This window comes from Pagrus major, chromosome 11 (assembly GCF_040436345.1).
Source record: "Pagrus major chromosome 11, Pma_NU_1.0".
In the NCBI taxonomy this organism is placed as follows: Eukaryota; Metazoa; Chordata; class Actinopteri; order Spariformes; family Sparidae; genus Pagrus; species Pagrus major.
The window spans coordinates 12,702,137-12,716,197 of record NC_133225.1 but is presented as its reverse complement, the minus strand read 5'-3'; the positions used below and the strand labels follow the sequence as shown (position 1 = coordinate 12,716,197).

Here is a 14,061-nt window from a genome sequence, read left to right as displayed (position 1 = left end):
AGCAAACTTTAGTTTGTTTATTTTCCCCAGGTGGGCTCACCCCCCAGTGTGACAGCCACGGTCTTCACACCAAGTCAGTTTTGCTCTTCAGTCGAGCTCCTGTCTCAGCCCCTATGGGGATGGTATGGGAAGTAATGGAGACCGTGAGGGGATTCTGTTTCCTCAACCCTTTCAGCCTTTGCCAGTGCTATGGTTATTTAAGGAATGCTGACTCCACAGTCTCAACAGATCACGGGACGCTGCAAGAGATGACCATAACCACTAAGGCCAAATATGACTCTAAATGTCATGGTGTTCCTCTGTCCTGTGGCAGGGTTGCCACAAGTGACCGTGTCAAACTGGTGTCACTGCACATAGAGCAGACTGTCTGACCTGCTGTCTGTTTCAAAAGATCAGTCAGAGCAGAGTCTGTTTTTTGGTCCACAAACTGCTGATGCTCTGTGCCTGTGGTTTGTGACCAATATTTGAGCAGTAGGATGCATAAAAACAGGTAGAAATGAAGATTTTTAATTAAAGCAATAAATGATAACTTCCTTGTAATAGGTAGTTACTTGTTGAGTCTCAACCCCAGGTTGTTATATGCTGACGCTTGTGTTTGGCATCCAGCCTACACTGCCAATTCAATGCATCTCTATTTGACAACCTGGGGATGAAACTCAACAGTCAACTGTCTTTCTCCAGGAAGTTACGTTTTGCTGCTTTAAGCCAGAAGAACAAGTTTATGCACATACACGTTTAGTTATGTCACTCTGTAGAGGAGTAACTATAATGAATAAATGCCAGAGTTAACATCTGAAAGATTGCTGCATCAATTCGGAAACCTTGAATTTGGCCAGACCTTGAAGGAATCTCTGCTGAATCAATGCCTGCTTCTCCGTGTTTGAAAAGACTGATTTATGAAAGGAGATTCCTCTTTTTATTTTCTCATAAATCTTAATTCTCTCCTGGTGTGCTTCTCTCCCCGAGAGTCGGTGTTTGTTTTTATCAGTGCCAGTGACTGTTTTGCATGGTAATCGCACTGCGAAAATACAATTTCCCATGTGTGAGACTATGGTTTTCTCTTGACTTTCTATCTATAAATCACAAATACTTAACCAGCCCAAGTTTAGCTATTCTAGTATAGGGTAAACTTGAAAGGAACAATGGTAAAGTCCAGGAGCAATGAAATATTCAGGAAGTTGTATTAAGGTAAGATGGCCCAGAGATAACATTGCCCATCTTTGCCTGAAGCCAGTAAATAACCCCAGCAATGAAAATTGTGCTTTGCTTGACTGCAGCTCTATGCCATGAAAATTGATGTACTAGATGCATTTTTTATAAAGTCATTTAATCAAGGTATTTTTAATCAACACTGGTCGACTGAAAAGATTATTTTGAGTTGAGTTATTAATTTTGTCGAAAAGGAGATGTTCTCAAGGTCATTAAAATGTATAACAGGCTTTTCAATGTACATTTCTGTTTATGAGACATAACTTGATGGATTCATATTAAATTATATACTCCTAGTCATCACTGGGAGAGGCGCAGAAGATGTAAAATGATTTTAATACATCGCATTCCATCAAAACAGAATTGAACTCCAATCATGGAATTGGCTGCTCAAGAATAATCTTGGGTCCAGTTGGCCTCAAAAGGAGAGGTACACATTGCTATTTTTCAGTCAGATGGTGGTCACTGCTGTGAAGGGATTGTAACATAAGCTTAAATCCAAGTAAGGACGGGGCAAATAATTGATTCTTAGATGCCTCGCAACGCTCTCTTCAAAGTGTGATGTGTCTCAAAGCAGAAAAGTCAATAATAATAAATGGGTGAGCGTGAGCAAATGTTATGGAAGTTGTGATTCATTACAAATACACTTTGATTTAAAAGTAGCAGCTAGTCAAACGGTGAGGAAAGAAGTAATCATGTATAGAAATTAAAAACGTTGATGCAGTGATAAGACGAGATGTACCTTTTATTGATCCCCCGTAGGATAAATTCAATTAATTACTTACTTAATTACTACAACTGTAAGCCCAACCAGGATACAGTACATCTAGTATACTACAATACTTATCACAGTTAGTTTGAGTCAGATTTAAGGTTACAATATTGAAAGAACAAAGATATTTATATGAAATTTTAGATCCTATCAGATTAACTGGAGAGCTTGCTGTTATCACTTGTTTACTTTGGGCTTTCTGTTTGCACTCTCTTCAAGTCAACCATGAGTTCCTGCTTCATCATCACTTTCACGATACTTTTGGCAAAGTTCCCGATTACTAGAAGCCGACAGCTGTTTGTACTTCTAGTAAGATCTGAAAATAGTTCTGTATGGTTGCAGGGAAAAAGTGTTGCGCACTTCACTTTTCCACTAAATGTCATTTTTGTAACGACGCAGGTGCAAATCTGAAAAGTTCAGTAGTTTCACATTCAAGTGAAAGTATGATGCTGTGTTCAGAGCATGTTTAACAGAAATGCGAACATGCAGAACCTCTCTGAGACATCTACATTTTCTGTTGTCACTCATTTTTGATGCCATTGTAGAAGATCGAACCACACAGCTCAGATTGATGTTCATGCTGTGAGACCACTGATTAAGCATAAATGTTCAACTTAAGTGTATCAGCAGTAGTGTTGCATTCAGTTACATTTATATCTGCATTTTATTATGATTTGAAAATAGAATAGCCTAAAATTGTTTCACTTTTCATGTTTACCTGCCCGTGAAGTGGTGTGGCTTGAGTGAGTATGTAAGGCAAACACAATGCCATTTTTGAAACAAGTCTGGGATGGGAACTTCGCTGCTGATTTTTTTTTCAAAAGATAGTGTTGTGTTGGTGTAAAGTGATGTTGTCAGACTCTACGTGTACTGATCCGACAACCACAACAAAGACATGTCGCTCACATGAAATTTGCATTTGTCTTTTCAAGATCAAAAGCAGCTCCGTGCTCTCGAGACAGAGAACATTAAAAGCTTCAAAGGGTTTCTTGCTAGCAGTGAAGAGCCGGTTACGGTAAATACACCAAGAAGTAGTTCCCATTAAGCCTCTGTGCTAGTGTGTCACTTTAAATACTCAATTGACACTCTTCTGTCAGATATTTTACAGGAGTAGACTGGTAAACCAGGTTTTTACATACACATATGCAGGACATACTCAGTGATGCATGCACACTGAGTATTAAGAGTAGGGACACCCAGTACCATTTCACCCTTGCAGAGTGTATGGCACAAAGTGCTCTTTCCATCTCTGAAATCCTAGACAGGGGGAACATGGCATCAGGGTGACAGTGATGCAACTAAACACCTGACAATTTGGGTGACACAGCCATGCCCATGGGCTTTAGACCTGGCTATTCCTGTGTGCATCTACTACAATACAAAGAAGTCCTTTGCCAGTGCAACCTGAGAGACCCAGACGAGAATTGCACTTGTTTGAGGATATCATTTGCGTTAGACTGTGAGTCTGTATAAAGAGGTTGGTAATTTTTCCATGAATTACGCCCAGTTTCTTTTCTAAACAAACTCCTATTATAAAAAGTGAATTCAAACTCTGCTAACGTATACTTTTGTTGCGTTAGAGCATCATGTAAGTTATTGTTGATAGGCAAGTTGAGAGTCTTGGGCTTGTTTTTAGTAAGGTTTTAAGGAGATTCTGGTCTAGCTGGCAAATCGAGAACACAACACCCAGGTAAACGCGCTAATTTTTGCCCCTTGTGAGAAGCAGTGCTATGGTGCACATTGAAGGTTTAGGATGCTGGCTAGTTAATCTTTTTCTGTCTCAGCTCAAACTGCGCTTAAACAGCGCTCAGTCGCCGGTGAGTTTGAAAAAGCGACTGAAGTAAAAAATGTTAAAAATATTTGTGTGGCTGATGTTGGGCCATAAAGAGTAAATCCCGATTTTAAGATGAGCTTTTCATATAAAATTTTGACTACTAATATTATTCCAATGTTTGACAGTGATGGTAAGATTCTGTGTTGCAACAGTTTACACTGCCCATGGCACACCAATCACACATTCTCCTACAAACACAGATGTTTGTTTTGTGTGTCATGGCTGTCTATTTGTTTTAGTATGTTTGGAGATGTTTGGTCCAATTCAACATGTTCAGTCTTTGTCTGTGTTTGAGTTTGGTCAGTTTGCCATGCTTTCAGACAGAAAATTACCCAGACAGTAGGCATATAGTAAGCGTATCCATAGCAACGCAGCTCACACATACCCAGTATTAGTGGTGAACTCATTCATGTTGCCTAAATGCCAGTGTGTTTAGCATTCGTTCTGTGACCTCATTAGGTCTACACAGTTATTTAAAATCACAATATGAATAGTAAGTACAGTATTAAAAATTCTAGAGGCTGCAGTTTTTTGATAAAGGTCCACAAATCTTGTTCTCCAGATGCATCACAAACATTGTGATGCAATAATGATAATTACCACTAGGGCTGGGCAATATACAATATATATTGTTATCAGACTATATACCGTCTTAGATTTTGGATATGTTATATTGTGATATTGCATAAGTGTTGGCTTTTCCTGGTTTTAAAGGCCGCATAACAGTAAAGTGGTGTTTTACTTGTTCTCATACTTGCCTTTACCCACTTAGTCATTATATCCATATTACTGCTGATTATTGATCAGAAATCTCATTGTGTTAATATTTTGTGAAAGTACCGATAGTCATCCCTACAATATTGTTGCAATATCGATATTTAAGTATTTTTTTGGGCCAAAAATATTGTGATAATTGTTTTTTTTTCGGCCAGATATTGTGATATTATTTTAAGGCCATACTGTGCAGCCCTAATTACAACTAATAGTGAATCGTATTGCAATTGTGATATCTGTCAACTATTGCAAATTTATCTGACTAAGCTTGTCTAATTGGCACTTGCTTGTTGCTTAAACCCTCTGTTTGACATGTTAAGTTTGGTTTGGTTAACTGTTTTGTTTGGATTTGTTTGATCAGTATGAAATGGACAGTAAGTCCTTAAAAGACATTCACCTGACAACATGAGAATATTTGCTGTTGTCAGCGAATGTTGGATTGTTAATTAATGACAATATGCTGAGGTCCATGTTGCTGTAATTTTTGACACTTGCTTTGTTAATACAGAGAGGAAGTGTACAGTCTGAAGGCAAACGTTTATGTTGTAGTAGGAAACAGACTTGAACAACAGTGTCATCAGTTCAGATTTATCACGGGCTGATTGGCTGAAAGTCCATGCTCTGTCCAGCTGATCCCCATACTGTCGCTGGTTGGCAGCGTGTGGGAACATCCACAGCCTTGTCATCGAACCATGGTCAGGAGCTGTACTCTGTCCCTAAGGTTAGCTCTGTGGAACATTCTGGGCTCAGGTCCCAGAGAATAGTGACATGTCAGCAGCCCATTCAAATGAACAGGCTGAGGGTAGCACTATGTTAGCAGTGCTGTGATGGGGGAGGGGGGGGGGGCATAGGGTGGGAGTGCTAAAACTGGTGCTGTGTTAAACATTGCAGGGGTAGACCAGGGAGCGTGGCTCCATGAAAGGTCTGCTGATCCCGGATAGGCTGTGAGTGTTCATAGCTCAGGACAAAGTGTCACAGTATTATACTGTTGGCAGATAAATAAGGGTGGCTTTCTCTTTTTTATTTTCTAGGATTAAGCAAGGTGAATTTGCTATTCCAGAGTTCACTATTTCTTCAATCTCTGATTTCATTCCCAACATTATAATTGGTAATGTCTTTGTATAACAAGACTGACAGTCGACAGCCACACTAGAGGCTCTGTGACTCTGTACTTAGGCGCAGTGGTGCTCTTAGCTAAATGCTGCAGTGAGCATGGCAACATGCAGGTGTAAAGCCTACCATGTGCAATGATAGCAGTGACAATAAAGTCCCGATTGAAACCGTTCCCGACTCGCTGAATTAGAAGTATATGGAGTGGATGGTGAGTGAGTCATGTAAATAAATCTTACAACAGACTTGGTAATTGTTTGCAACGGCTACAATCTCCAAATGTCTGTCAGTAATGTTTGAGCATGAATTTTGAATTGAGCAAAGGATTTTTGTTAATGTCAGAGATGCAGTTTTTTCCGAACAACCGTACTTAAAATGTGTGGTACGTCTGCATAATGTCAGGGAATTAGGAACCAAAGTTTCCTGTTTTAACCCAGTGGAAAATGAAACCAGACACTGATTTGGACTTGAATCTTGAAAAATTGAAGGATACAGTGTAAGTGCAGCTAAACAGAGGACAGAAGCTCACAATTTTTGTATGCATTCTCCATATCTCTGAGTCAAGATCAGACAGGAATACAAAGTACGTTGTGTCTTTTCAAGGGCTTGCCCTCCCTTGAACTTTTAGCTTGCGCATTTGATCACATTGATCCACTAAAGCAGCACGAAGGATGAAATGTCAAAGTAACTTCTCCTTTTGATGCTCATGAATGTTTAGTTCCACCAGTCAGTTAAATGAAATATTCCTTCCATAGTTCAGTTTGTCTCTGTGTTGGTAGAATTTCCCGATAAAATGTTTTTGAAAACAAATCATATTCACGAGTTTGACATCAAAACAACCTCTTGAAGATACATTTGACTTTGCAAAGAGTTTTGGCTTAGAGCTTTCTGCATGTTGCTCAGTGTTCCTGTTTGTTCTGATGTGCTATTCTCATCAGCGCATCAGCTTTATATTGTAAGAGCCCAGAGGTTAATATAAAACATGGTGTTTGTCCAATTGCTGCAGTCAACCAGAATGGGACCACTGATAAACATGCCTTTGGTTCTGGTTACCTCAGTTCACTTTAAATTTGTTTTTACAGTCCTCCTGTATCACTGGCCTGCATAATCTATGAAAGTACTGCTGTCTGTTTGATTTGCCTGATTTGAAATGGTGAAAATGATGCTAAATGTGGAATTTATAAGAAATCAAATGATACAACAACAACAACAGCATTGAGAAACCCCCAGGAATCTGGATGTGATACTGAAACAGCTGAATGCAACTCAAAGTGAAGTAGAAACTCTCTTCAGCTCTTCCTCTTTTCCTGTATCTCCAAAACTGAAATAACTCACTGTTGCATGATGTCATTATTCTGCCTATCTTCATTTATTATATGAAATAGGTCATCATACCATGTCCGTCCCTCATTGTAGTTTTTCAGGCGTTTCTAGACTGTAAACAATAACTCCTCCATGTGAAAACAAAAACAAATGCATCCAAAATGCCTGCCAAAATTTGTGTTAGGTCTAAAGTGAATTTGTTAAATGTCTTGTTTTGTCCAATCAACTATCCAAGAGACATGCGAGACCAAAATAATTTGCAAATCCTTACAACTGAGAAGCTGACACTGGGGAAATTGCAACATATTTGCTTGAAAAATTACTCAAAAATATTTAGCTTATTTTTCTGTTGTTGATTAACTAATAGTTGCAGCAGTCCTGTCATAATGACTGCATTTCTCCCTCACACGATGACCAGACTAATCTGAGCCTTATTTGGGAGCTTCAGTGTCCGAAGTATTTGAAAAATGTCAGTGGTGAGCTCCAGCTATTGGGTGACTGGCTGACTGGACAACAACACACACAGTCATCTCTGTTTCTGTCAGATGGTAGCAGACATGCTAACTGTTTTGGCTTGAAGAGGAAATTAATTGAGGGTGAAGGTCACACATTCTAGTCCTTTAGATTTTCAGATGGTCCATTTCAATCTGAAAAAACCTTACCAATTACATATACTCTTATTTTTTATATTTTAATATTCTACTTGATTGATTTCTCTTAAATACAATAAATGTGTATATTGTATAAATAATGTGATCTTGAACAGGACTTAATAAAAATTTGCCTTTTGAATTTAATAGATGACAAAAACAAATTAGTTCTTGGTAATAGGCTCGCCCTGAAGAATTGGTGTATACTGTGCTAAAACAGAGGAATATTTGTCCTCATGATTATAATTGAGCTAATGCAGATTTGAAACTGTAATCTCTCTTCTGTTTTGAATAGAAAATGATATTTAAATTGTGGTTTCTCTGTAAAAGATTTACATAAAACTTTGTTTAAAGGAGATGTTGGCCACAGTCTGCCTGTGTTAAACTGGTTATATGTAAAATACCTGGTCTTCTTTCCCAAAGCTGAAAACAAAGGAAGAATAAAAGAAACTCAATCAATTCTTAGATTATGATGGATTTAACCCATAACCATTTATGAATTGATATTTCTCTACTTGGTGCATGCCTTTAAAAGCTAATGTACTGCTTTCAGCAATAATTAGCACTTCCATTGTCTCTTTGGTCTTATTAATTGCTCATATTTAAACAGATATCTAAGCAGTTACTTATGGGAACTGATAAGATCTTCACAAGAAGTTTGCCTAAATGAATCTTTTAATGTGTTAACAGTGTCACTTATTTAACAATGCTGTTCTTGTCTTTTCTAGGTCCTGTCATCACGACCATTGATCAGGTTTAATGGAAACCAAGGGGTAAGAAAATATTTCTCTCTCTCTTTTTTCATAGGGTATTATCAAAGTTGACCTGCTGAATCACCACAGTTAGCTGCTAACATGCTTCTCAGATGTCGGAGTTAGAAAGCAGAAATTCAAATTTTCAAGAGAGTATTTGGAAGCTCAAACATCACCTGACACACACACACACTTTTTCAAACAAGACATGTGATTATGCAAACACTGGTGTCAGCTGCAAACTAGTTATTTTTTTTCCTCCAACATGACACTAAACAACCATGTCTTTAAAGTGGCTGCTTTCGACAGCAGCAAAAAGATGCTGGCAAAGCTGTTCTGAATTTAATGATGTACTTTTTGGCATATGTGTCATGTGCTGTGTCAACATTGCTTGAGCTTAATGCACTACTGTCACAGAGACCTGGTCAGCCAAATGTTTCCCCAGCCTCTCCTGCAACTGGCAACAAGATTTGGTTTATTATGCTTTGGCTCCATAATGTGCCAAACATTGACCATGTCTGGCATGGCAGGAAAAATACTTCTAAACCTCTGAAGATGTTACGTTGCTGCCTTGTTCTTAACAACTTCTCACTTGTTCTGTCAGTATATCTTTCCCCCCATGTATTGTTATGTAGTAGACAGTGTAGTAGCCTGTTCCTGTCCAGGAACTTTGGCTGATGATGAAATTTGATCTTAATGTACCTGTCTCTCTGAGACATCTCTAAGATACTGTAGAGTGGTTTGAAGATCTGATGCTTTTCAGACTTTCTATTTAAAATTGGATCAGATTGAATAGACAATTGGGTGTGGTATCCAAAGGGCTGGTTCGTTAGGGATTTCCTTTATGTCCAAAACGTTGTTGTTGTTGTTGTTGTTGTTGTTATTGTTGTTGTTATTGTTATTGTTATTATTCTTATTATTATTATTATTATTATTATTATTATTATTATTATTATTATTGGCTGGTTGTGGGCGTTGTTCTTAATATGGTCACAATGCCGGGATTTATAGTATCTCCATGATATGTCTTAGACCTCACCCATACATACACAGATATTTTGGGTTAACAGGATTTTAAAACAAAAGGATCACATGGCCATCCACGTACACTGGGCATGCGCGTGCTGGTGTAAACAGGAAGGAAGTTGAACACTCTCCGGTCGGTTGCTTAGTTACAGAAAATACTATGAACGGGGCAGGGAAACTGACTGCTCTTCACAGAACCCCCCTGAGTAATGCTATTTTTTTATTAAAACCTTGTTAGCAGCCTTTTTTTGTTTCTCTTTACCATCATTGTTTTATCACTGTCCATTTGTCTTTCTGAATATAGACAGTGTAACATCCATTCCCTCAATGAAAAAACTCAAACACTCTAAAATCTTAACACATACTCTGAGCGTGGATAAAGCCGGATTAGCAAGTGAAGGCTGGTATTTTCATCACTGTTTCCAAAAATCTTAGCTCTGTCTCTTATCATAGGTAATCAATTGTGATAAAAAATGTGCAGCACATGTTGGCACCATATTTAGCCAAGCAGGTCGAATGTGGGTCACTGTTGTAGAAGGGTGATTAATTATTAATCAATTGCTACCTGCTACACTGGTACACAGTCTCAGCATCTAAACTTCGGCAAATTTCTCCATTTGTTGAGGAGGATTGTTGAGCTGTCGTTTACCCTAAAGTGCTTCTTCCTGACGCTGTTGCAACATCCCCAGCAGTGACATTTGGAAAATGGCGTTACTCAGCAATAACATTGCAGCCAAAGCTATGAAAAGAAAGAAGTTGTACAAAAATACAAGTTTTCTTGCTTAAAATTGATGAATAAAGAACTCTAGAATATTTTTAGATTATACGCAGCAACAGCAATATATTTTCTCCACGTCAAGTCAGTTCTAAAATTCAACATGTGCAAATTGCCTCTCGTGGAAGAGAGTAAATAGATGGAGCATTGACTTGTTTATATTCTGACCTGCAGGTACATAAATAATAAATTTACTCTTTAAGTTGTCACTCTCGTGTCTAAAGCACACAGATGACAAGCAACATTACCAACAGCTGCACTGCACACACACACACAGCTTGTAAGCTCTTAATACACTCACCCTCTACAAAGATAGACCTCAGGCAGCGGCAGTCATAGTTTGATATGTTGTCCTGAAAAAATTGGCTGTAAGATATTGGATATGATAGTTGCTGTAGCTGAGGTCTGTGGGTTTTTTTTGTGTTTTTGTTATGATCTATGATTTCTACATTTACAATAGAGAGTCAGTGTTTAAGTGTCACTTTGCTTCAAGCCTTTCATGAGTCAGTGTTAACAAAATGCCATGATCAGTAATCATTCTTCACACACATCTACAAGAACCTCCTCCAGGAGTCTCCATACAGTTGATGCTGCTGCCTTCCTGCTGTCACTGTTTTTGTGTTAAATTGGGAACGTTGCCGTGCCGAATACTGCAATCCTGCATAGAGCCAGACTCCATCTTTCATCCTCTTTCACTCGAGGCTTTATCATCAAGCAAATGTTAGTTTTCTCTGAACCAATAGGTTGTGTTTGTCTTCATAGCCAGATAACTCAATGTGACTCTTGCCTATTGTGTTAGGCTCTTGCAGAAAGAGTTTGTCATTAACTGGCTTTAAAGCTCCTTTTTAGCAGGCATTGAAATGTATATCTATGACATCCCATGCATGCATGTGTCATTAAGTCATATTCAGTTTCGCAAATGATATGTCAGACCTGCTGTTCATTATCTGATGTTTGTAGGCTATTGAAATACTAAGTAATGCATGCATTTTACTAATGCAGCAGCGCACCATGGAGGAAAATCTGTTCGTGTTGAGATCCGAATGCGAGTCAGAAGTGTAAAAGTGGCTAAATTACAGAGCAGATGGCGTGGCTGTCACGATGACATCCCATTTTCATTCACTCGTATTCATTCATCTTGTACAGCTCTGCCTGAGCTCTGACTAAGTGCGCACGCACATAACAAGTTTCATGCACCTTTTTATTAGAAGGGAAAAAGCTGTAAAGACTAAAAATGGATGAAAGATGCAAAGGGAAAACACAGGTGGGCTGCTCAAAACATGTATGATGCAGAAAAACTACAACATGGTCAGTGAAGCCTGAATTCACCCTCTGGGCTTGTTTCTCCTGCTAATTTCTTTCTGGCTGTTGATGCGACTTAAAACAATCTGTCATTATGCATATTTTTGAGTTTGGCAGAACACCTTTATTATCACTGAATAAGAGGCCTGTGGCAGTGAGGATATGGAGATGTTTTATACTTGTTCCGTCTGACACTCCACCCCCTCTCTTACTGAATTGCTGTTTGTCGGCACTGGAAGAAGTGAGTCTGAAACAAACTATGGCTGTGTGATATGATCTATGAATCTTCTTTTCCCATAAAGGTCATTTCATACCCAGATAACAATACATATCATGATATAGCACAGTTTCTATAAATTCAATGAATACATAATTGATATAAAATGACCACATGGGAAGACCTATATATTATTATATTTTGAAATCTGTACCCGACAACCTTTTTTGCAAATTTTCAACTAAACATGTGAAAAAATATATAAAATGGTAAGAGTGAAAACACTTTTCACCTGTGATTGCAAAACAAATAACCCAATATCTGAGTTTCGGGTTTGTTTTGAGCAGTTAATTGTATTTTTCTGTCTATCATCTGTAGACTTTCTCAAACTGTTTGAAAGAGGTTGTTGGTGTTGGAGTCGGTTCTGGGGACCAATTTTCTGGTCCATGTCAAACTATCACGACCAAGCCAAATGACAGAACTTGGCCCTCTGGTCAGAGTCCTTTCTTCTGTCCAGAATTACCCCGTTGTGTTTCACATTCACTGTTCTCCACGTTTGTTTGTCTTGCCTTCATGCAAATTTCCTGTGACTGTGCCCGTGCCATGTGTAAGAATGGAAAGTGTCATCCAATGAGGAAAAATATTGTCATAGAGTGTGATTTGCGTCACAACAAAAAAAAAACAGTTTGCTGTCATCACCTGATATCATATCACACAGCCCTATGACTAACCAGAGCAACAGTTTTCAGGCCATCATCAAGCGTATGTGGTTAAATATTGATCATAGATTTTGTGATGCATCCAGCCAGCACCGTTGACATGAGTCGACCCTTCCACAGCTGTTGGGTCATTTTGCATGTTTAATCTGCTGCAGAGGCAGTCAGGAAGTGAGGTCCCTCATGGTTTGCTGATCAGGGCAGATCAGCAGTGTCACCCCTGTCGTTTGGTTTTTTGTCTTAGTTTTCATCTCACGTTTTCTTTTTGTCTTCCACCTGCCAAAGACAACTGAATAAGAAGACATCTCAAAGCAAAACTACTCGGTGCCAGCTGCATTTTTCTTTTTCAAACAGATTTTATTAATTCATATTCTGAACACAAGGTTCCTTCAAAATCTGTGAAAGCTTTTGAATTTGAGGGAAAAAAATCAAGGCCTTTTAAAAACTTTTTGGAAATAGACATTAATAGCAATGGGCCTTTGGGCTTGCTGATGTATTTTGTGCAAGAACCAGCATTGAAGTCCTTTTTTGATTTTTTTTTTTTTTGGTAATGTTAGTGAATGGGCTACGTTTTACTGTCTGTATGTCACCTGCAGTTGCGTCATTGTTTGACATGCAACCAGCCTCAAGAAAGTGCAACAGTCGCACATGTGCATGAGTGATTAAGTCGAATAGGGCAGGTTTAGGCAAGCAAGCGAGAAAGCTAAGAGAAGCCTGCTACTTCGTCATATAAAAATTCTCAGTGTTGTAACCCTAACCTTGATTCTGTGTCTAAAACTATGCCATGTTGGGTCCTTGAATTTGAATTAACTGGGTCAGAAAATCCTTGAAGTTGAGGTTTTAGAAGGTGTGGTAGCCCTGATAACATAAAATGTTGTTTAGAAAAATTTACGGTTGTGTAAAATTGTAGCTTGTATTCTTACTCCCAAAGTGATTGATTGTAGAAGACGAAGAAGAACTGCTGACTAGTTATCTCAAGCAGGAGCAGACAGTACATACATGTCAAGGGACGGCAGCCTGTCGGTCATTGTAGTCTTTACAGTGCGTTCTGCTTTTAACAGTACAGATGAAGCAAAGCACTAGCACAGCCAGCAGTCTTCACCATCTTTTGAAGTCGTCTTCGTGCGTCAGGCCTCTGTCTGATTCTTTTTTTTTTTTTTTTTTCTGTCTCTTCACTTCCTCCCTTTCCTCTGGCCTTGGAGAGAGGACTAGACAAAGTGTGTGGGGGTCAACCTGAAAAGAGGCATTGTTTGCTAGACGCCATGTAGAATGAGAAGATGAGGCTAGCTGCAGGAGGATCAAGGAGGAGGTGGTTGGATAACCTGTTTAAAATCCACTTCCACCCTTAGAAAATGTTGTGTAAAGGGGATTATTAGTTGTAGGATTGATGTGGTTCATTGTCAGTCCCTGCCCTTCATCCCATGTTTTAAGTAATCTCTCCTGGCTCTTTAATGTGTTCTCTTCTGCTCTGTTTTGTCTAGGTTTTGTGGCAACAGCAGGCTAAAGCTCTCAAAGCTTTGATAAAGACTTTAACAGACGCTGTAGCAGGCAAGGTTTTTAATTAGCGAGTCATTTTAACATAGAGGTTTTTAGTTATTCCT

At 38.7% G+C, this 14,061-nt stretch overlaps 1 protein-coding gene across 2 annotated transcripts in view; it reads left to right on the top strand.

Moving 5' to 3' along the window:
- Window positions 1-14,061, top strand: part of ell (elongation factor RNA polymerase II) — a 36,029-nt gene that overhangs the window by 5,562 nt on the left and 16,406 nt on the right. For both annotated transcript variants that reach the window (XM_073476037.1, XM_073476036.1), the window contains exon 2: window positions 8,401-8,445. In XM_073476037.1, the coding sequence (XP_073332138.1) occupies window positions 8,401-8,445 (45 nt within the window). The remainder of the gene's footprint in view (window positions 1-8,400; window positions 8,446-14,061) is intronic.